This window comes from Centropristis striata, chromosome 17 (assembly GCF_030273125.1).
Source record: "Centropristis striata isolate RG_2023a ecotype Rhode Island chromosome 17, C.striata_1.0, whole genome shotgun sequence".
In the NCBI taxonomy this organism is placed as follows: domain Eukaryota; kingdom Metazoa; phylum Chordata; class Actinopteri; order Perciformes; family Serranidae; genus Centropristis; species Centropristis striata.
The window spans coordinates 26,224,193-26,248,090 of record NC_081533.1 but is presented as its reverse complement, the minus strand read 5'-3'; the positions used below and the strand labels follow the sequence as shown (position 1 = coordinate 26,248,090).

Genomic DNA, 23,898 nt, shown 5'->3' with positions numbered 1-23,898 from the left:
GGCTAAATGAGACTACAGTGTTTGTTTGGGATATTATACGTTATCATGCAGGACACGGATGACGCCAAAAGTAAACAATGTAATTTGATGGAACATGACTTAACTTCAGCACTTCACAGGTTTATGTAGTTATGTCGGTATCAACGATGTTCTTATAAGTACTTCCCTTTTTTGCATTTATGTGCATTTACTGTGCTTCTTAGAAAAACATTTTCTAATACCTAACCAGAAAATGCAAACCTTGGCCTTCGAGGAGTATATTTGCTGCATAAATCGAACAAACTGGCAGACTTTTTTGCGCCTAAACCGGTGAAAGTGAAATGTAACTACACACTGAAAAATTTTAAAAAGGTATTGTACCTATTTGAATGGGCTGATATTGATCTACTGGCCTACCAGCAGGTGGAACACCACTTCTCACCCATAGGTATGGTGTTTGGGAACATTTACAGTTATGTGTGTGGCATATACTAATATCCACGGGCATCAACAATATCATTTTGAGCAAAAAGCATTCCAGCAGAATCACAGAATGCAGGAATGGTCTTAATACTATGTTACAACAGAATCAATATTTTTTAAGTACAGACAAAGTTGTACAGATTGCCAGCAGAAGCATAGGATGGAATGAGGGGAAGGCCGATAAGAAAATAACTACCAATATTTCATCATCTTCAGTAAGCAAGGGAACTTTTGATTTATTTCTAGCAGGAAGAAATAGGGTACAAGAGAAATTATTAACTTGCAACACAAACTATACAACTGTGAAATACAGGCTAGATATTGTGCCAATGACAGTTAGATTTACTGGAAATATGCAACACTATGAGATACTCATACCTTTAAATAAAGATATTTGCTGCATAAATGTAGAGAAGTACAATGTGTCAAGTGGGTGAAGGTTTTTCTTGTGTTACTGCTTCAGACAAGAAAAGGTAAAAATTTTCACCATGCTCTTCCTTCTGGATCAGAATGCAATACAAATATCATATAAAACAATGACGTTTTAGCTAAAAAATGATGTAGAGCTTCAGCATATTAAATGCCAAGTTCATGGGTATTGTGGTGGTAAGAGGCGTATTGAGCCCTTGTTGCTCATGAATTACAACATCTGATAAACCCAGATTACTATTAACATCTGTTCATGACGGGCTGTTTTAAAACATATCCACAAGCTTGAAAAAGGACACTAGTGTTTGAAGCTGACGCCTAGCCGCTTGGTTTCTCTCTTTCTTTGCAGCTACAGGCTCGCCTGAGGTCAGGGCGTCTTTCTTTAAGCGGGGCAGCCTTCCCTGACATGCAGGGTCCGGTACAGTTAACTTCAGGGCTCCTAAGGGACCCAGGTTTCTGCTTTATTCCAACACATATAATAAAAAAGTGATGATGAAAGTGAATTGGAGAGTAGTGAGCAGTAATGAGCTAAGCAGCTGTTTTTGAACACTTCTCTATATGGGGCTGCCAAGTGGAAAAAGGCTGCCGCATCAACCTTTTTTCCTCATAAATGGTGATGTAGTGTTTATTCCACTGCCAGAGAACAGGCAGCAAATGTGGACAGATAACATCCAATTTTCTGTGACACCGCCAGATATAATTTCCTGTCACAAACTAAAAAATAGGACTAAATTCACCCCTACGCTAAATGATTAGGTTAGGGAAGATTTCTTTTCAAATGGAAACCGTATATGACTGCTGATTATCCCCTAAAAGTGTAATCAATATAATGTAGCATTACAATAAATACACATTTATACACCTAAATCTATGGGTTATTAAATTATGGCATCAGATTTACCAAATATACAGAGAAATTTTACACAATATTAAAATAACTTTGTTATCAGTAAATCATTATGCCCACATCCTGGTTATTACATAATGTTTACACCAGCTGCTGAAAGCAGAGATGCAGCAGTAGCTTCAGTCCTCCATCAGTGTCTAACAGAATGTGTTCAAGCACAGAACTGTGAGTAGTAGAGCTGTCAATGTTCCTTTATAGTCCCAGTCAAATTTCATTCATTATTGTTGTTAATATTTAGTATTTAATATGCATTTTTAATTCTCAAATTTAGCTTATTAATATTTAATATGTACTACACAGGCTTATACATTGCAGATGTCAGAATGAGCATGTGGTTGTTTGATTTAGGGAAGCTTCTAACGACTGAGTTCCCTGACAGGTCATGAGTTTAAACTTAGACAAGTTGATAAGACTAAAAGCAAGAAAACACTCTAAGGTTAAGCATTGTCCGATATTGTATTATGAATGCAGCTGAAATCAATATGTCCTGAGTGTTCTCTCCACTGAAGCTCTGGCCACCTGCGCCTCATAAACCCGCTGTGTGTCAACAATGTTATTTGATGAAATGGCAACAGAGAAGAAGAGTCATGGTTTTGGCTTTTTGTCAGTGATCTGTTCAAATGAAGGGTAAATACCATGAACAATATGTGCAATGTAAACCGTGAAAAGGGATGAAACTAACTTTATGCGAAAGTACAACTCTGTTCAACTAACGTTAGCTAATGTGCTAGCAGGCTAGCTAGTTAATGATGCTTCAACTCGTAACAGAATAGTGTCACTTTCACCACAACTTCTTTTAGAAAGACCACTGCAGAAAACATTATGTTCTGTGATTCCCCATTAGCCTAATTTTGAAGGTGCAACTTTGTGTGAGACCGGGTAACGATCCTTGGAAACAAAGACTTGTTAGCGAGCTAGCTACATTAATGATAGCATGCTTATAAACGTATGATCCAAATAGTAGGGCTAACTTTCCCCACAACAAATTTTTAAAACTGCCACCACAAGAGGTCAAGTTCTTTGTCTCAGTTATTAAACTGACATAGATTTGTTTCTGGCTGTCAGTGTTAATGTAGCTAGTGCGCTAGCAAGCATTCATCAGCATACGATATTAGCTAGCTATCACATTAGCTAAAATTTAACTCACTTTAAACTGACAGTGTTATTAGATGAAATGCCAGGCTTGAAACCAAAAGGGAGCAGCTGGTGTTCAGTAACTCTTTAACCAAATAAATCTCATTCACACTGGAAATTACCAGCATCTGACCGAAATCAATATAAGAGTAATTAAATTCACCAACTGGTGCATTTGCAAATTGATACAGTGAAAAATGGCCACAAAGATCAATAGAATCAATATACAGTAAGCTGATTTTAGACAGTTTATTCTGAAGTGGTTTCTCCTTTAAAAAGGTGACTCACAAGGACAACATTTATCCCATGTTTTCATTTAATTCGAATAGATTGATTGTGCATTTTCCATTTGAAGATCAATAGAATCAATATACGGTAAGCTGATTTTAGACAGTTTATTCTGAAGTGGTTTCTCCTTTAAAAAGGTGACTCACAAGGACAACATTTATCCCATGTTTTCATTTAATTCTACTGGATTGACTGTGCATTTTCCATTTGAAACAGCTTGAGTCTATCAAGACAGCCGTATACGGTAATTAAAGGGTCATTTAAAGGTAGTTGTCATGTTGTTTTTTTATTTTGGTTTCAAGTCAAGTGCAAATCCAGCCTTGTGGCAACCTGACAGATTATTCATAGTTTGTTGAATAAATGGATATATTAATATCACAGCAGTCCTTTTCACAAATTCATTTAACCTCTAATTACCCTGACTCGAGAGCTCATAACTGCATTGCCCCACGCTGCCGTTTGGGGTTCAATGGAGAACAAAGGCAGGGTCAACATCAATTATAAAAACAATGGCCCACAGAGGCACATAGTGGCTTTAATTACAAGCCCTAATGGAAAAAGGCCTGCCCATTTAAAATGCAAGCCAATGGGAACAGAATCTCAACACAGACTTTGAGCACATAAATGTTTCAGGTAGTCTGCTTCTCCATGAGCCGAGGTAAAATCTGAATTTTGTCTGTGATATCAGAGGTCGATTTTTAAAAAAATCATCATGCTGACTGTGTGATGTTCATCTTCAACCTCCCACTTCACCTGAACATTATAAACATAAATGAGCCAAAAGAAAAAATCCTAAAACCTGTCAGTAGCAGATATGGATGAAGGGTGCTAAAAGCTGAGTGAGATCACTGGTTTTTAAATAAACGCAACAGGAGACTCTACAAAGGGAGCAGCAGGATAAAAAACTGTACCTGACTGAGATGAGATGGCACAACCTCCTTAAATTACAAAACCTCAGCTGTCACATTCAATGTTCAGATTTTACTTATTCCACTTTGGGCTGACATTTATCATTACAAAGAAAAAGTCAGGAAGACAATATTTTTGTTGTAAATTAGACTTTTGTTTAAGTGATTTCAATCACTTGTCCAAACTGTGTGACAGGCTGTCAAAGTGTGCTTGTTGAATGTGCATGAAGATTCATGTTACACAACGTCGTCAATATGATGATTAAAGCTTGGCTCTTTCCTCTCCATGTCTGCTTAAATCAGACTTGAAAGCAGTTTCTTGCGTGTCAAACTCTATACTTTCTTATATGCTGAACAATGTGTACATCAAAGACTGCCTATTTCAAAGCGTCTGTGTGCATACAGCAGCTATCAGTAAAGATGGCAGTTCTCTTATCAATGTCTCATCCAACTTTATGTTGATAATGTCGATATTGTACTTGACCCCTTTTTGTTGCCATTAACTTGACTTTATTTCCATGTTTTTGTTTTTCTTCATCATCATAGCTGACTTAAATCATTGTCATCCCGCCGATAGGATTGAAATGTATGTTTTCTTTGAAAAATTGCCAAACATACAGTTTATTGTAGAAAGAAAATGCCAAAAACAGTCAATATTGTCAGAATTGCAACATGTGGTAGGTTATGAACATTTCTATTAGAACAAGTGACCAAAACAAAATCACTTCATTCCACATGTGTCACTTAAATTGTCACCGAAAATAAATTGGTTGGAATAGCTAGATCCCGTTAAAAACGTCACATTCTGCGCTCCTTAGTGCAACTGTGAAGCTATGATTGATTCTGCTGATTTGTCACGTGACAAATATTCACTGAATATCAGACAGAACTGCAGACTGTTTACACAGATCAGAGAGGAGAGGGCAGGAGAGGTTGCAAGTAGAGGTTGTAAAAATGCAAATAATCTTATATGTATAGCTTGTTGTTAGAGCTGGGGCTCGTAAAGCCTCCCACACTCTGCCCCGGTTCTTTTGTTCTCTACTTGGTTTTTACAAAAGATATTTAATTTCAAAACCTTATGTCTGCTTAAATCAGACATTCCCTTTCTGAGTTCCTTTGGTATTGATACTTGTGTGTATATTTTTTACTGAAATAGCTGCACTCTGATCTAGTTCTAACCGGTTTTCAGGAAAGGTTCAGTATGAGGTCACGATGTGCTCTTTCGACCTGCAGCCCAATGACGAAGTGAGCCTTAAATGTTCGTTGAACAGCTCTTCTGCAAAGTCACTGAAGTTTTAACAAATAATAGATTTAACACTTCAGTTACAGCTAAGCTAAGCTAACCTAAGCTAAGCTAAATGTCCCTATCCTTCAATGTGGAGAACCAATTTTTTCCCCCTGTATTCATGACACTTGTGGGCATTTGGGTTAGTGTTGTGTATATAAATTCCATTTTATTCCAATGTTTAAAAAAATCTGATTTATCACAGAAATTAAACTTTTGATTTTCCATTTTTATGATATATGTCATTATAACTGTGTTATTCTGCACAAAATACATTTTTGAGTTGTTCACACTTCTAGCCATGATTGTACTGATTCCATAGAGACGCAGGACTTTATAAAATATTTATTTAAAAAAAACACACCCTGAAACAGCTTGGGGTTCAGAGGGTTAAATGTTTTTTTTGCTTTTATTATGGGGTTTTAAGGATGACTTTAGCATCTAAATGCTTTTGGGGATCACAGTCCGCCTGCTGCCAATTACCAGTCTCTGAAGGATAGGTAACTTTCGCTTGTCCTGCAATTTTGTATAATTATCTGTTATCAATGAAACACATCTGTTTTTTGTTTTTTTGTTTTCCATAAAAGCCCATTAGCTATTGTTTTTGGTGATTCACGTCCCAGTGCTTCTTTAACACCCACATGTGAACAAGCTGTTTTGGCGTCTTTTCACATAAACAGTTTCTCTGCTAATGAGCTGCTGCTGTGAGTGGCAGCCATAATGGATGCATGTTTGTGTTTGAATTGATGGATCAATTTCAGACAAATATTGCAACAAAGTATCAATTTACTATTATTTGATCCCTTCATTCAACAACTATTGTTGGTACAGTGCTTGAAAATCTCAAATCCAGGTACTTTTTACACCTTGAGTCATTTTCCATCCAAGTACTTCTTTCCTAGTTGCTAAGAATTGTTAATAATAATAATGATGATGTCCCATGAAAGTAAAAAAATATATAAAAAAGGTCCTCTCTTAAAGCTGATGGTATCTATTCTAGGGTTGGACGATATATGATAAGATATATTAAATTAATAGTCGTTCAATGGAAATGTATTGTGATTAAATCTTATATTTTGATGTGCATTATGCCTTCTAAATGGATAACAAGCTTGATTTTATCAGAATTACTGATGTGCAAGCATTTAAACATAGTCTGCGTATACCTGGAAATATTTATTTTTTCTCTATGAATTAATTTGTAGTTAATTTGTTCATTTTGCACTAAAGCTCTGAACAAAATAAATTCTTTGTCAAGAATTTAATTTGCTTTAGTAGCCTATTTATTTCTTAAATTACAAGCAAGCGTGCTGACAGTATGTATCATTATCGAGACATGAAATGAAATAGGTTCATTTTACCAGTTTTTAAGATGTCTCTGAGATTTTTGCATTCAGTCCAAAACAATTGAGGTAAATAGAATTCTGTTGGTGCAGCTCATAGCATTTAAAAATATCAACAACAACGTGTGTTACCAGACACAGTGGGGTTTATTTTCTATTCTGGATGAACTCTCAGATCTCACTTTGAACAGTATAAAAAAGGAACTACTCTTTCCTCAGGAAATAAACCCTGTGGCAACTGCATACAGATTCATCTGGGGAGTATCCACAGTAACAGGGACAATGTTTGCATACTGAAATTTCAATGTTTTTCTTTTTCCTCTCAATTTTATAGTCATCCAATTGTATTTTGAGGGGGCTACAAGGTCAGAATGTACAAAACCCCTCACTGAATTGAATACTTGACAAATTAAGCAATCTCTTAATGCAGATGCAAACATCCAACTAAAATCCAATAATGCCCATAATAACCCCTTCAAGAAATTTTAAAAGTGATAGCTATTGCGGTTTGTTTCACTGTCGAGATCTTTGCATTACTTTCTGTCAGTTGTTTGTAGTTATCGCAGTCTAGGAATCCCAGCTTATTCTACTGATTATAAATCTTTTTGAAGCAGAGCATCAGCTAAATCCCTAAATGATCAAGTAGCACACCATGAATCAGCCAGAATAAGACACGTGAAAAGATTGCAAGTGCCACATCTCATCAGTTAAAATGTTCCCATGAAATGATGCGTTCTTCCTCCCTGAAGTGAGCACGCGGCAGGCCTTAAAAAAAAAAAGCTTTCCGTTGACACGGCCCCTTCACCACAGAGCTAACACAGCAAGACACGGATTTGTTAGTTCCGACATCTAAAGTGTCTTTTAAACCAACTAAAAAGAGAGAGAGGAAGACCTTTACATTCCCACCCACATGTTAGATAAAACGAATAAATACACCGCTGCATTGGCAGTCAGCCATAATGACCCAATTAACGGTCCTCAAACCAAAGAACATCTCTGAAAATAAATTAACACTGAGCAAATTAATATCTTCATGGTGTCTTTTTCTCCTCTCCGTTTCTTGCTGTTGAGCGGCCATTGCTCTCTCGCCCTGATTTCCTCTTGTTCCGTTTCTCTGCTCCTCACCTCTATCTCCATTCTCCGCCTGTATCTTACTCTCTCTCTCTCTCTCTCTCTCTCTCTCTCTATTTCAAAAGGACAAATGTTTCCTGCAGTCACTGTAGCACTGCATTGGTATTCTGCTCTCAATTTAGCCAAGAGCCAGGCAGCAGTATCTGCTCCCAGCAACCACACAGCAATCTGACACACAGAGAGGCGGAGAAATGGCTTGAAGAATTAAAGGAAGTGGGAAGAATGAGAAAGAAAGAGAGAGAGAGAGAGAGAGAGAGAAAGAAAGACGGCTGTCCAGCAGTGGCATAATTTAAGTCTCTCTTAAGTTATTCAGAAAATGAATGAAATGATGGCTTTTTGTTTGGTTTCTTCACAGAGCAAAACAATACAGCTCCTCGAGCTGGTAAAGACTGTTCGAGACTTTCTACATCAAAACAATTTAATGGCTTTGATCAAAATCACGGCCGCACGCTGATTTTATTATTACGACTTCAGATCTATCAAAAGCAATACTCAGACAAAAAAATTGAACAAAATATTTTGTTTGGGCTTAATTTCTTTCTGTCAAAGCTTATCTCTGGGTGCCACAAAAATACAAGACTTCAAACAATTTGCACATAACTGCTGGCAAAGTAGTTATCATTTGAAGATCCAGTAATTACAAGTCATTACATCACACGGAACAAGGTAGGAGTCTATTGATTAATATGGATCATGCGATGCAGTATTAATAGCGCTTATAATGGCAAAAAGTGGAGATAATGTAGGCTTTTTCCCCTCCATTACAAATGATCAAGACAGAGCAAGCAATTTGTGAAGGCTGCATAAGGAATGAGTGAATTCACAAGGTGTGGAGGTGCAGACAGTTTGAAAGAAAGAGAGGAGGGAGATAAGTGCAGGGGGAGGAGAGGCGGGAGTAGGAAGTGCTGACAGCGGGTAAAGGTGAAAGAGAGATAAGTGGAGTAAGGGAGTGAACTCGGGAGAGACGGAGCGAGCGAGGGAGGTGAAGAGAGATGGAAAGCCCAGATAGCCTTGAGAAGAGAAAGGTAGGTATAGGCAGGTGAAGGAAACGCTGCAGGACGGAGAGAAACAGAGAGATGGATGAGCGTAAAGCAGAGGGAGAAACCATAGATATGGAAATGGGATGTGTCAGTGAAGGAGGGAGCCAGGGGTGTAAAACAGAACAGAGTTTGACATGAGCTGACAGCACGGGAGCACATCCCAAGAGCAAATGGAGGCAAGAGTGGGGAGTACACCCGAGACAATGGGCTCGGAACGAAAAGACATTTTTAAAAAGAAGAGAGAAATACCGAGAGGGAAACAGCCAGTTGAAAAGACCGACAATGTGTGATTTTGCATTTGAAATGATCTGTTTAGAAATGCAGCACCTTTGATGTTAAGTATTGTTTTAGAAAAAAAAAGAAGTCCCAGCCACATTCAAAGTAGCACCTGTGCCACGTCTAAATCTCTTGGATGAGTCATATAATCCCTAAGAAAGTGTTTTCTTGCAATGGAACTTCTTTAAAGACTGTATCGACAATAGAAGACTGGAAATGGCTGCACCTCAGCTTCTTTCCTCTCACTGGGTTTACACCTCGACTAGAGCACAGAAATACTTCTGCGTCACACCAAAGCAACGAGCCACTTGTGACTTCACTGCAAGAGACTTAGAAAAGGTCAAGAAGAGACTATTTTAGTATAATTTATACACATCAGAAATGTACGACACGCATAACTATGCAGAACCTAATACCACTAAACCCCAAAGGTAAGGGCCGAATCTACAACACATCATGGCATTGTACAGAAGCAAACAGAGCATATCTTTTCCAACCACAATGCATTGAAACCAAGGTACAGCAGGTACGTAGGGTGTTTCCTTACCTTCTTTGCAGTACTTCCCCTTGAATCGGGTGTGGGTGCAGTCACAGTGAACTTCTCCATACTGAATAGAGCAAAACCCTCCATTGAAGCACGGGTTCTGTTTGGTGCAGAGGTACTCCAGGTCGCTCTGAATCCCCTGGCTATTTAACAAGGTAGGAGGCATCTCCCCCACTTTCAGGTTGGAGATCAAGCCCTGGAAGGGTGGCTCGTACTTCACCGTGCTAGACGTAAGAGCAGAGAGGCGCACATCGGGTGGGATCCCGCCAACGAACAGGTCGCTAACCACCGCCATCTCCTTCCTCTTGGACTTGACCTCAGCCACTTTCGTCTCACCGTCGACCATCAGAAGGGTCTCGCGGAAGTTGCGGGTGAGCAAAACCATGTGCCAGCGGTCGTCGTTCACCCGTGTCTCCATGTGCAACGTGGCCGGCTCGGCGCAGTGGATGGCGAAGCGCAGCTGGAGGCGGCCCCCGGCGATGAGAAGCTCCAAGAAGTCGCAGTTGCCGCCGTCGTCCAGGTAGAGTACCAAGGCTTTGCTGATGTTGGTCTTGAGACTGAAGCTCAGCTCGCCCACTGATCCAGCTTCCCAGCGTCCGTAGCGTGCCCACTGGCCAGGCGCCCCGCCAAATTCCAGCATCGTCACTGTTGTAAGGAGGCTGAGGAGGGCCAGAGGCCACAGGGGCCAACACGGGAATCTTAACCCCCTTGTCATGCTCAAAGTTCCCAAGTATCCCCTTCTCTACTTGATGCCTTTCGGTCTGATACACCCCGGATGTTAGGCCTAGCCTTAGTGTAGCTACCAGATTTCAAATGTAAATAACAAGTATTATATACCACTAAACTGGGATATCAAGCTCACTGGGAAATGTAATCCTCACAAGGGCCCTATTCCAATTTTCTTGACGAATCAGCACTTTTTTCCTCTTCTCTCTGATGCTCTAATTCTTGTCCTTATCCTGACTCTCTCCTTCGTCTCTCCATCAGCCTCTGGGACTCGGAGGAAAGGAACGAGGAATAGCGGGAGAGTAAAAGAGGGGAGGGGGGGTATGATAATTTCAACACAGCCGTTTCTTCAAAAGCCTCTTGGTCTATCCTGGACCCAAAATAGAATCTTCGTCTCTAGAATCCAGATCTCAGTGCAATTTCCAGGAAATTTGAGCTGCCGCCAAAAGCTTGGGGAAAGGGGGTGGGGAGAGTTATCCGATTGTGATCTTCTTTTTTCTTTTTTTTAAAGGAGAGTGCAAGCAGAAGAAAATGAGCAAAAGAGCGAGGGAGTAGACGGGTATTAGAGTCTGCTGGTGTCTGCTGGAGCATACGATGCGTTCATGGTTTCAGCGTAAAACCCATTCTTCTCCTGAACTTAAGGGCTCCAAAGTTTTACGCAGGAATGGGTCCCATCGTTATGCAGGTAGGTAGGGATCTGGAAGAAACACACACAAAAAAAACAAAATGTAAATACATAAGTTCCATGTATTTCATCACAAGTATGCAAAAATCGAACCCATTTCAAGTGGCAGTTATTCATTTTATGTGTTATTTAATCTCTTATCTTTCATCTCCTGTGCCTGCAGTTTTAGACACCATGTTCTTTCTATAAAAACCCCTTTGCTCTTTACAGTTGAAAGCTGACACTTCAAAAAAAAAAAGTTTGTCGAGAGCCAAGCGATAAATAAGCTTTCTGAGTTTTGCATGGCTCCATACTTCCCAGAGGGGCCTGAGCAATATGAATGTCTTATTTCATCTGAGCCCTCTCAGTCATGCCAATAGATATGTCAAGCAATGTACTGAACCTTAACATAATGGTTTCATGTGCAGTGAAGATTGCTGTCATCCATACACACTTTTTGGCCAATCAGCAATAGAGTATTATTTGATAAATCACAGCCTTCCACTGTGGCACACACACACACACTATGAACATGCATATGCAAACACACACACCATTAAATCAAATGCGATTCAGAGTGGAGTGCTGCAGAGTCAATAGCTGTCTGAACAGCCAGTCTTGACCCTGGGGCTCGGCCTAATCCCTAGCCATTATTTCTTGAGTGAGATCTAATTTTCATCACAAACAGTCTACAATTAAAGCCAGGCTCACCCCTGCTCACACTCCCTTGTGCTATCCTGCCTGGCTTCAAAGTGACAACAGCAATGACGCGAGCATACAAGCAGGGGAGGGAGGGAGGGGAAGTGGGAGAAATACAGACACAGAGGCAGAAAGGCTGCATAATCATGATCTTAGATGGGCGAGGCTTAGCGTCGATGGAGAGAGATGAGGGAGGACAGAGGGGGACAGACAGAGCTGTGAGAAACAGAAGAGGGAGGATGATAAGTAATATTAGGGCTATTTTTCTCCGGGTGATGTTCACATTGGCAAGCAGGGGAATGCTGCCTTCAGATGAAACCACGAGGCTGTATTTTAAACATGAGAAGCCCAGAGCACGTCATGCTTGGCATTTAAGTATTTTGGGATGGACGATAATTTACTTCGGCAACTGTCAGCATCATTCCAAAAGCTAAATCTACAGGCTCTGATGTTACATCTTTATCTGAGTAATGTGCCACCTTTTTGTACTGCCTAAAAAAATATACAAACGTCAGCACACAGCTGTTGAACTGTACATACAGTATGTACACGGCCAAGAACGATGGCTTCATAGTAAGTTATTGGTGTGTAATTGAACACAAAACCCACAGTTACAATCGTATCACGTTGGCCATATCAGTGGTTATCAGCCCATAAGAATGGGTGTGTAGGGGCCAGGTCCGCCTGCTAGCAGGTCGATGTTGTTATATATATAGCTCTGCATGTTTCCACACATTCTTCTCACAGTTGCGCACACACACTTGCATATACACCTACATATGCTACTGTTAATTAGAACCTGGTCTCACAGGAATCCGTGAAATAGCCACGGATTCGCTTAACTCAAAATCCATGGAATAGCCACGGAATAACTCAAATTTCCGTGAAACTGACACGGATTTCGCTACAATGCAAGTTAATGACAGTCATATCCCGTGGCTATTCCATTGATTTTTTTTCCTATTGGTTTGTTCCAAGTCACGTGACTTTTAAGGTCCCGGCGGTCAGAACAAAAAACATGGCGGACAGTTCTCTCATTTTTAGTGAAAAAATCTATATTTTGACTTAGTTTCTGATCACATTTCTAGCGAGAAATATATGTTTTATTTTCTAAATATTCATTCAGTGAATGTACATAATCGCTTTGTATGTTGGAATAGCCACGGGATATGACTGTCATTAACTTGCATTGTAGCGAAATCCGTGTCAATTTCACGGAAATTTGAGTGATTCCGTGGCTATTCCACAGATTTTGAGTTAAGAAAATCCGTGGCTATGTCACAGATTTCTGTGAGACCATGTTGGTTAATTAACACGCAGGGTTCACATGATTGTGAGAAGAAACAAAAGTCCTGTTCAGAGACAAGAGTCATGCTTAGACTCACATCTGGACAGGTACATGTTTACAGCCATACAACCGTAGATCATGACATTGTTTTAATTGCCATTATGATCATCAGCAAAAACATGATAAAACCCCTAAACACTTTGGGGCCAAAATAATTGCATTTTGTGAACAATTTGTGAGCTTATGCTTGTTTAATCAACCATTCTTTTAACCACATCTGTGTCCCTTATGGGTAAATAGATTGGAATATTCCCTGGCCAAATTGAATATTCATTGAGTTATTTCTGTCTGTACGGGGGCTCTCTACCGCTGCAGACAGAAGCCTTGCTCTTTTCTGTGTTTATGAGTGTTTACTATGTTGAGTTTCAGTGCGTCTCCATGTATTGTGTTGCTAGTTATTAGGGGGTATTGGCTAGCTCGCCTGATGGTACTATTAAATCCCAAGGACACTGAGGAAACATAACAAGCCTCAGGAGATAACTCGAGCTCCGAGGGTTGGTGCTGCATGTGTGTGTGTGTGGTTGTGATTGATTCTAGTTGCATGCGCAGCTGTCTGCATTCAGCAAAGCAACTGTCCTTGTGTGACAGTGCGTGTTCATCCGGACTGAGTGCGAGTTTGTGTGGGTCTATATTTATGCCTACATTGGGGATTATGATTTTTGTCACAGTTGTAGTCCACAGTGTCTTCTCTGCAGCATTTGGCCACAGAATTGTTTTACAAATGACATGTACAATCCAGCTTCAGTCCAGTTTAAATCCAAAAATAACATGTTTTTTTCCTCCCCCCTCGACTGCTAGCGTGACATCCGTCTGCCTCAATTCTTTCCTCAAGAAAAAGGACAACTCTCTCGCTCACAGTGCTTGGCTGAGCTGCGGCAGAGCCGTGCGACTTGACTGAAAGAGAAATCTGTACCCAGCCGCATACACCCTGACCCGACTTCATGTCCAAGTGAAGCTCTGCAACCCTCAGGATAACTGCATGGTCATGTGAGCCACTGCCGACCCATTTCCTCCCACACATCATCCCACGGGGAATGTTGGCGCAATCTTGACAGAAACTCTGCTCAAACTCTTCAAGAGTCTTTGGCTACATCCACGCCGCAGTGGAAACTGTCCCATTTGTTATTTTTATTCCATCACTTGTACAAAGACTAGATGCTTTTGGATCCATGGCAACAGCATAAAATACCTCAGACTTTGATTTATTTTTTGTCTGTGCCTTCAAATTGTACATATGACCCAAATGCTGTGCCAGTACTCGATAACTGCCATGACAATAAGGTCATGATCGATCCACCTGTTTTGAATATTATCAGATGATTCATTGGCCATATTGGTGGTAATCAGCCCATAGGAATGGGAGTGCTGTGTTTTCAGCAAGCGGCCATTGAATGGCTTGATAACGACCTTCTCCACCTGCCAGCAGGCGCTGAAAACACATTGGTTAGCTAAAAGGCTGCAGTTTCCTTAAAATTACAAATAACTCCCTGGTTAGGTGTTAATGATAAATCAATGCACATAAATGGTAGAATATTACAATACAGGTGTGAGCACCTGAAGTGAAATAGTTACACTGGTCTTGGAAAAATGTGATGCACAGTTCTTAACTCACATGACTTTATATAACATTGTCAACTAGTAGTTCGACATGGGACATAAGCCAGGTCTCCTCTGGGAAAGTCCTGGGTTTGTTTGACCCATCACACTCTACTCCCACCCGCCCTAAAAGTGAGTATTCGTGCTTTATACTCACTTTCACCTTGGCATTGTTTATAAATACTACAGTCGGTAGAGGGCGTGCTGCAACGCATTAATATAGCTGCCCATTCAGTGGCCTGATAACAACCTACTGGCCTACTAGCAGGTGGACTTGGCCCCTACTGCCCCATACCTATGGGCTGATAACCTTTGGTAATGCCCATTGAATTGTCTGATAAAATTAAAATCAAGTTAAAAATTAATTTGTACTAGAAGAAGTTTAGCTACTGTAATCAGCATTAGAAGAGAAACAAAACATTAATGGAAAGAAACCAACATTTAAGTTGATTGGCATCTGGAAATGCCCCCAATTAAACTCTGAAATGCACATAACATAACCAAAGTGTGGCATTAATGTGCATATTTGGTGATTTTATCCATCTCTTGCAGAGCTCCGCCTTGGCCCAAGGTCTTCAGATTCCCCACAGACCAGACTACACCTGTTGTGTGAAGCTGTGCCAGACTTTCATCTTCCTTTTTCTGCAAACAGCCAGCTCACACATGCAGGTGAAGTCTTGCTTAAATACTGCATTGCCCACCAGTGCTACACGGAGTTCAATGTTACACATTTTTCTTTTTTTCCCCTCCTCCTCCTCCTTCTCCTTCTCAGGGGCGACACCTTATTTAGAATTGTAAATATGACACTGAAACACTTTTCAAATGCAATAAAAGCGGCTGAAGCGTATGAAATATTTATACATAACAATAATCTAGACAAAGGATAATAGAGGTGTAGCTCACACAAATATTTACACATGCAAATAGTTTACACAAATACACCTACGCATATGCACACAGTTTCCACATGCAAACAAGCAGACACACACACCATATCCCAGTCAGACAGGAGCCATTAATCCTGGCCTGTGAGAAGCTCAGCAGTGTACCATCCGTCAGCATGAGGCTGCCGCTGCCGCTGCTGTGCTCTAATTAACCAGAGAGGCACGCTGAGCCACTTTTAATATTCCTGGTCAAGATGGAGAACAAGGATTTAAAACACGAAGCGGTGGGAGAGGGAGTGGAAAAAGAATCACGGAAAGAGAAAGCTGGTGGCAAGATATTGTGAAATATAGAGGATGAAGGAAGTAGGATGGGGATAGAGGATTAGAGGAATGTTTCCAATGAAAGGGTTAATAAAAACCCTGTGTTTCAATGTTAATTCTTTGGAAAAACCAGGATTTGCTTCCTTTTGCCAAGCTAGCGGTACATTTCCTCTGGCAGTCGTTTGAAATCAGCTTGGTAATTAGCAAAAATGTTGGGATGTGCAGAGAATGTTAGAGGAGCTGGGGCTCAAAGTAAAAAAGGCCTTTTTTCTATAAGTAATTAAATAAATATATTACTCGAATTACAACTTTTACAACACTGTTTATTAAAATGCATGTATTTAAAGCAAACCAATGCTTGAGAACTTTCCAAAAACAAGATTACAGACATAAAAAGACGAAACATAACAAAAAATGTACAAATGAAAAAGGTTCAATGCAATGTAGATTAAAGACACTGAATATAAATATTAGTTGTAAATCTAGAATAAAAGCATAAAGCAAAATAAAACAACCTAACTTTAACTGAAAGCCATGAAAACTAATTTTAAAGTCCAATTTTACTATTATAAATTTAAATCTAACCTACAGGCTTTTTACATATTTCGTTAATCAGAAATATTCCCCTTTATTGTCAGTAGTAGTTGTAGGATAGTTAAAGGGTGTTGAAATGCATCTTTCCTACTAGAAAGCCAAAATTTCCCTGGAATGTAGCCCTGGCACAAAGATTTATGACTCAGGGATTGAGGAAAGGAGGAATTACAAAGACTGAAATGTAGGTGTGTTCTTTTTCACAAAGAAGAAATGAAGGCAGAGCACCTTGAAGCTGAGTGCGAGTTAAATAAACTAATCAGGATTGCAAAACGACAGTCCTCCAGTCATGTGCAGCGCGAGTGCCGACACAGAGGTGAGCGGGCTTTTATTCCGCATCAGATCACAGCCTTTGATCAGCCTCGTCAACCGTAAGCCGCTAGTGACTAGCTCTGGCTGTTAGTGCTAACTGCATTTAGCCCTGATGAGTAGATGCTAATGAAACAGATCAAGGGCTTTAGCCTCACTGCGATTAATAATGACTTTAGCGGGACTCTTTGTTGCTTCTTCTGCCGTGACACTTTGACAGGATAAATCAAGGGAAATAATGAATTAGCTCTGCAAGCTGAAATGTTGCGAGAGTGAAAAGAAAAGGGAGTCACACGGGGTGAGTTTGAGAAGTCTATAAAAGGGAATTTAATGAAAGATAACCACATGCGATATAGACCAATTTGGAGTAGACATCATGGTTACGTCCCTGGCAGCTTACTGGTTGCAGAAACTAATTGCGATCTATGAAAACAGTAAGAAAATAGAGAGAACAAAGGAGTTTTAGGGGTAACGAAGTCTTGCTGTACTGTTGGATGTAAAAAAAAACCCCAAAAAACAGTATTCATTCATATTGCATGATTTCTTCGAAGACGCCTTTTGAAGCTAGACGGAGACGTTTATGGTTGCAAGCCATCGAACGGATGAACTGGACGGCTGAAATATACGAAATTCTCAGAAATCCGATATATGTAAATTCATGGCATTCATGTAGATTTATTTACTGTTTAGACTGTCTTTCATAACGCCTTACCAGAAGTTTTTAGCCTTAAACCTAAGGTCAGTAGTTTTACAACATAAATCCACAGAAACTGAAGTCTTTTTTTTCAACCGCGGACCGTATTGTATGCTATTTTTAGAACACGCTGTTGTACTGCAAGCCACGCCAAGGTACGTTAATATGTGCCGTGAAACGAGAGACGCGATATGTGCCTACGTGCCGTAATTTGTAGTACTGACACACAACATCTTCTGCCGTTTATGTCGGAGAACTTGTTGGATCATCACAATGTAGCCGCTATGCTACTAAATGTTGCGCTATTTCTCTGTATGAAATAAGCACTGTGTAAATCCAAGAATTTCGGATGATTTCAGTGGTCCAGTCCATCCGTTTAATATCTGCTACCATAAACTTCTCCATCCAGCTATGAAGGGAGTCTGATAAAGTAATCAATAAGTATGAAGGATGGTTGTTTTTTTCTGTATTCCTGTTCTGACATCCAACGGCACAGCAAGACATTGTTACCCCCGAAACTCTTCTGTTTACCTCTATTTCTTTATTGTTTTCATAGGTTGATCGTTTCTGCCGACTTAAAGTAACATTTACATACATAGAAGCAGTATCTCTGTCAGTAACACACAAAAATCCTCTAATTTTGGCCGAAGGCCAATTAAGCTATTTTTGGGTCCTTTACAGTCCTGACAGTTAGTGTTGGGACAGCAAAGCTTTGTGAAGCATTTGCTTTATTTTTTGACCCCACTAGATGGCGGTCTTGGCTTAAAAAAAGGTTTCAGCAATGATAATTGAGTGTGTTTTCAGCCCTTTGTTAAACAAAGAGCGCCATCTTGGGCTCTGTAAATAAAGCAAATGATTCACGAAGCTTCGTTGTCCCAACACTACTGACAATGAATACGGGTCAGTAAATCTCTTAGCATAGTTAAGGGTTAGCTCACTCATGTAAGATAATTTGTCTTTCGCTTACAAACCATGAAAATAATCAGGAAAAACATCTGGAAGATTCATATTATACTGACAACTGTACTGTCGTAACTGTCACTTTTTGCCACCAGTTAGGCTCCGCCCACAAAATATGTCATTGTTGTTTGTGTAAATTGGTCTGTATTCTGCAGCTCGGTTTAGATTCCACTTAGTTCTGCAGGAACCAGTTCACCAAAATGTCTCCTTTATTAAGTCAATAAAGAACAACTGGAAACTGGCTGGAAATAATGAAGGCTTTTTAAGGGGAGACTGAGCAGGAAAGGTTTTCAACTAGTTAGAGATCAATTACAGACATAAGACACAGTTGACTTTCCTCAATCACTGACAGACTGCCGCACACTAACAGCAGCAAAAGAACGACAGAAATGGACACATGAAGGCGCACACATCAGTGACACCAGAGGCAAGAAGGAGCAGACCTCTCGTGTTAGTAAGTCACATCACTCATTACATCCATGATCAGGCCAACAAAATGGCCGACAACAAGGGAGAGAGAAGAGGGGAGGGAGAGACTGAGCATGAGGGACATAAATGAAGGGAAAAAACAGAAAGAGGACGTCAGTGACACTTAGCCCGCGATCCTACTTGAGACGCAGTCACGCAGCAACACATGCACTGACACGCACATTAGATCTGCATGCCATCAGCCAGCCTCATCTCACTGCAGTGTGATGTACAAATCATGTTGTGCGACGGAGGAAGAGAAAGAATGACAGAGGGTTTTTTTTTCACGCACATACTGTAACATAAGTGTACGGCTGCCTGCTCATCCAAGCTCTAAATACCTACTTTCGCTCGCCCTTCCATCCTCCTCTTTCCTCCCCGTTTGACACTACCCTCCTCATAATGCCTCTCATTTCCCATCACACCTCTCCCTCCACACTCTCTTTAACTCCCTCTTTCAGTTTATCCAGCCATCCATCACCACCCCACTTTGGTTCCACCTACTTCCAACCTTTCAGGAGTGCAAGGGCCTTGCGGACTGCAGGAACAGCCGGCGTTGAAAGTGTAAATCCAAATGAATCCGACTTAAGTGCATGCTAAAGCAGAATGAAGTTTTGTTTGCGCCCCGGGTTAAGCTCTGCGGTGTTATCAGTACGGGTGATAGTGGTCCCAGATGAAAATCAGTGTGTGGTAGTGGAGTACAGAGCTACTTTAATACCTGGAAGGGTAAATTATTGTGTTTGTGTACATATAGGGGCACCGATGAGTGCCAAAGGTGATGCATATGCAAGTGCAATCACAAGCAGCTCTGGGCATCTACAGTATGTTTACAGTATGCAAGTTGAGATATCTGTAAGTGCTGTTTTCCTTGAGTGAGATACTGAGCCCCTACCTGTTCAACCGTTCTAAGTTGCTTTGCATGCGTGAAATGTAAAATGTTTGCTGGGGGCGTGTGGGAATGTGGGCGATTAAGTTTGTGTGTGTGTGTGTGTGTGTGTACCCAGCAGCATGCGTGTGGCTGCCTCGGTGCCTGAAGATGTTTTGGTAGGAAGCACAAGGCTCACTGGCCAGGCCTCAAGACACTCCCGTTCCAATTAACCAGCCCAGCAGCCTGCAGCTCTACTGGCCTTATCTGGGAGAAAAGAGGGGGAAGAGAGAGACGGCGAGGGGAGAGGGGGAGGAGGAAGTGATAGAGTGAGACAGGACGTAGGAAAGACAGTGGGTTGGAAGGCAATGGAAAGAAGAAAGTAAGAAAGGCTTGAGAGACAGAATAAAAGGAGACTCCACAGTCATCTGCCTCTGCAGATGGCTGCTTGTTCACTATCTTCCAACTCCTACCCCTTCACACAAAGACTCTTTCCTTCCCTCCTTCCTTCATCTTCTCCCCATCAGTCGAGGGGGAACCATCTTGGTAAAAAACAAAGACTGCCGGCGCCTCAGTGCGGGGAGCGAGGAATTGATAGTGTGTGGTTGACAAAGGTATTGTGTCTATTTTAGGAGGAAAACACTGTGCTGTCAATATAGCCACCAGGCCTTTTCTATAGCTATTGTCGACCAGAGGGTGGAAAAAGGACACTCATTCTGCGGCAGTCACTTTTTTTGTACACTGGGTCTCATAATGGCCAAAATACTGTAAAATGTCAAACCTTAGTTAATCTAAGGATGGATTTTATTACACTGCAAAGGGGAAATGGAAGATAAAAGTGGGAGGATTACCGAAAGCAGATTTTTAAATTTCTATTGATTTGTAAAGTCTTATTATTTTGTGCTGAATAATTTATGTGTTCAGGGTCAAAATAAGCATTCAATGAAAATCCAATCCTGTTTACTTTGACAGACCACTCATGGAGGGGCTGTTGCAAAACTTCATTATAATCAATGCAACTGATCACATCTGCTTGTCGTCCAGCAATACTACTAATACTACCTGCCTCCTTTCCGGTTGCCAAAGCTTCTGTGTTTAGTGTGTGATAGCAGAGAGACGAGTTCCATACTCATACTAAAAACTATTACTCATACTACCAAAACTATTGGTGCCACAAAACACAACCATGGGCTGAAACGCCCACAACATGCCTGTTTCTAGCAAAAACTATTGGATTTAAACATATCATATGATAACTTAAGCATTCTATGTCTATCAAGGATTGACAAATTGGCTCTTACCAAGCTAATGCTAGCTACGTGTTGGCAAGCGATTGTTAGCTGTGTGTTAGCAAGCTAATGCTAGCTACCTGTATGTGTTGGCAAGCGATTGTTAGCTGTGTGATAGCAAGCTAATGCTAGCTATGTGTTGGCAAGCGATTGTTAGCTGTGTGTTAGCAAGCTAATGCTAGCTATGTGTTGGCAAGCGATTGTTAGCTGTGTGCTAGCAAGCTAATGCTAGCTATGTGTTTGCAAGAGAATGTTAGCTATGTTTTAGCAAGCTAATACAAGCTATGCATTAGCAAGCTAATGCACTTAATGCTGCATAGCTTTCTGAATTATCCACACTCTACTAAAACACGGGTTACAGTACAGAGATTTATTTAGCCTAAAACTGACTTTGGATATTTGACTTAGTGACAAAACGCACTGCATACATAAGTTAACGTTAAATATACTGAGTCTCAGGATCACATAGTTTTCCCGTTTGTAACTGCTGATGTCTCACGTCTGTATTCGCCTGTATCCATTTTTGTCCTCTAAAAAGTCTTAAAAGTTTTAAAAACTTAGTTATGGGTTCTTTACCCTCGTGGTAAAGTTAACCACACAACAGCTTTCAGACATTTTTCTGTTGTTTGGTAAGGAGGCTCCTCCCTTCAATACAAAGTCAATGGAGAGCGATCCAGCGGTGGCTTAAGTGTGCTCTATCTCTATATCTTTGCTGCTCTAACACAAACCATTTAATTTGGTCATATTCTTCATTACAGAGGCTCATTGCCCGCTCTACAACATACACTAATTCTGCCCAAGTACTCTAAGCTCTCCCCCACTATTATTACAAGCGCTTGTGTTCTGTTCCTTCAAGTGTATAAAATGTTTGGATATTCATTTGAACTGATGACATGATGTGAATATATCCACAAAACAAAACAAAATAGTGTTCTTTGTTAACCAAACTTCCCCACATGAATTAAAAACAGTTATTTTCCCACATCAGTCAGACCTCTGCCCGGTATTGTTGCATCTCCTTCCTGGGCTCCTGCTTCAGTCTGCCTACACACCTTCTTTCTCTTTCTGGGCACATGTTATGTGCATCACAATGTGTCAAGCTCATTTCTCAAACATTTCTAAGACCAGAATGGCTCTCGCCTGAGCATACAAAAGCCTAAAATTGTGTTTGCATTTCACAGCAACCATTATGCTACAGCTACAGATTGCCACTAGAAAATTTCAACAACAAAAAAAAGAGGCCATTAGCAGCTGTATATAGTGGCAGCCGTCCCACCATTCCTGCATGTTAATTGGGGCAGTGGCAGGCACAATTAGAGGCCATTTCTGTTTCTTGAGTGGCCAATGACAAGAAGCATTTCAGCAGCAGAAAACCAACCTATATGAGGGCAGTAAATATGTCTCGAAGGAACACAGGCATTGCTGTTATTTTTTTTATTTCTTCACTAACAATTAGAATGGAAGTTGGTGGAAAATCTAGGTAATTACAGCTCCAGTATATATGTGATGTGTGTGTGTGTGTGTGTGTGTGTGTGTGCGCGCGCGTGTGCGTGTGTTTTATTATTATTTATTTTTATATGAGCTGTTCGAATGTCTTCGAATTTAACAATATTACATTTAAATGCCTGGACGCACACATACTCTGTGCACACAGCTACTAAATCCGAGTGCGGTGTACACGTTGCTGGGTTCATGAATATAATACTAAATTTTCAACTATTATGTGCATGAGTGTGCTTTGTACGTGCTTGGGCCCATGCATGTGAGGCGAGGGGGAGTTGGGGGGTTATTGCTTCGCCTTCTCACCCCCGAATGAATTACGGAAGAATCAGACAGGAAAAATGAGAGGGACAGCAGACAGAAAGAAAAGGAAGTGAGCGGGAGAGGGAGGGACACTAGAGCACACGTAGCAATTCAGAGGGAATTGGCTGTGGTAAATGACAGTCGATTACCATCTTAAATATACTGTCAAAAAGCAATTTGCTTCGCTCATGCCACGGGCCTGATATTTGCACCTTATTAGGGAGGCTGCCCTATATTTTAAGAAGCCAACCTTCCAACCTCCCTGAGCTTCCATTTACCCATAAGCCACCTGTGTACCCGTCTAACAGAGGACTTTTTTTCAGCTTTGGGGGATGGAGAATAGAACTGGGGGCTGAAAGCTTTGGAAAATGCCTATAATTTAACCACAATTAAAACACTAAATAGGCCCCGTGATTGAGTTTTTGACACTATAATAGAAGTTGGGTATAAAAGGATCTGAGATATATTTTTAACTGAGCAACGCTACAATATCAAGTATTTTAATCCAGGCAAGGAGGTGTCAAGGAGGGAATAATGAAGTTGGAAAGTTTAATCAATTTTGTTGGTCAAGATTATATCGGCTGTCTGCAGCTATCATAAAAATACCATTAGCGACAATTCTCGTTTGAAGGCAACCTGCAATTATTACCAGGCTCTTTAATGTTTATTGGCTTTTAGACCTCATAGCTTGTAAATTCAGTGGGTGGAAGACCCGTAAACTCTGAAACTTTGAGAGGATATCACAGGATCTGTAAATGCTATTGACATTTCAATATCCCAGCTAAGGCTGATGGAGGGTGATATTGTCTTAAACATTTCAGAGGAATCAAAAGAAACACAAAGCACGCTGGAGACCTGGGGACCGTCAGAAGCAATAAACCGGGGTCTGGATATTCCACTCTACGTTCCAGCTTAGCGATTTCCATTGACGTTA

At 40.7% G+C, this 23,898-nt stretch overlaps 1 protein-coding gene across 1 annotated transcript in view; it reads right to left on the bottom strand.

Moving 5' to 3' along the window:
• The window catches only part of nrxn2b (neurexin 2b), a 948,314-nt gene that overhangs the window by 838,769 nt on the left and 85,647 nt on the right, over positions 1-23,898 (bottom strand). The window contains exon 2 of the mRNA XM_059355183.1: positions 9,751-11,170. Coding sequence (XP_059211166.1) covers positions 9,751-10,462 — 712 coding nt within the window. The 5' untranslated portion in view covers positions 10,463-11,170. The remainder of the gene's footprint in view (positions 1-9,750; positions 11,171-23,898) is intronic.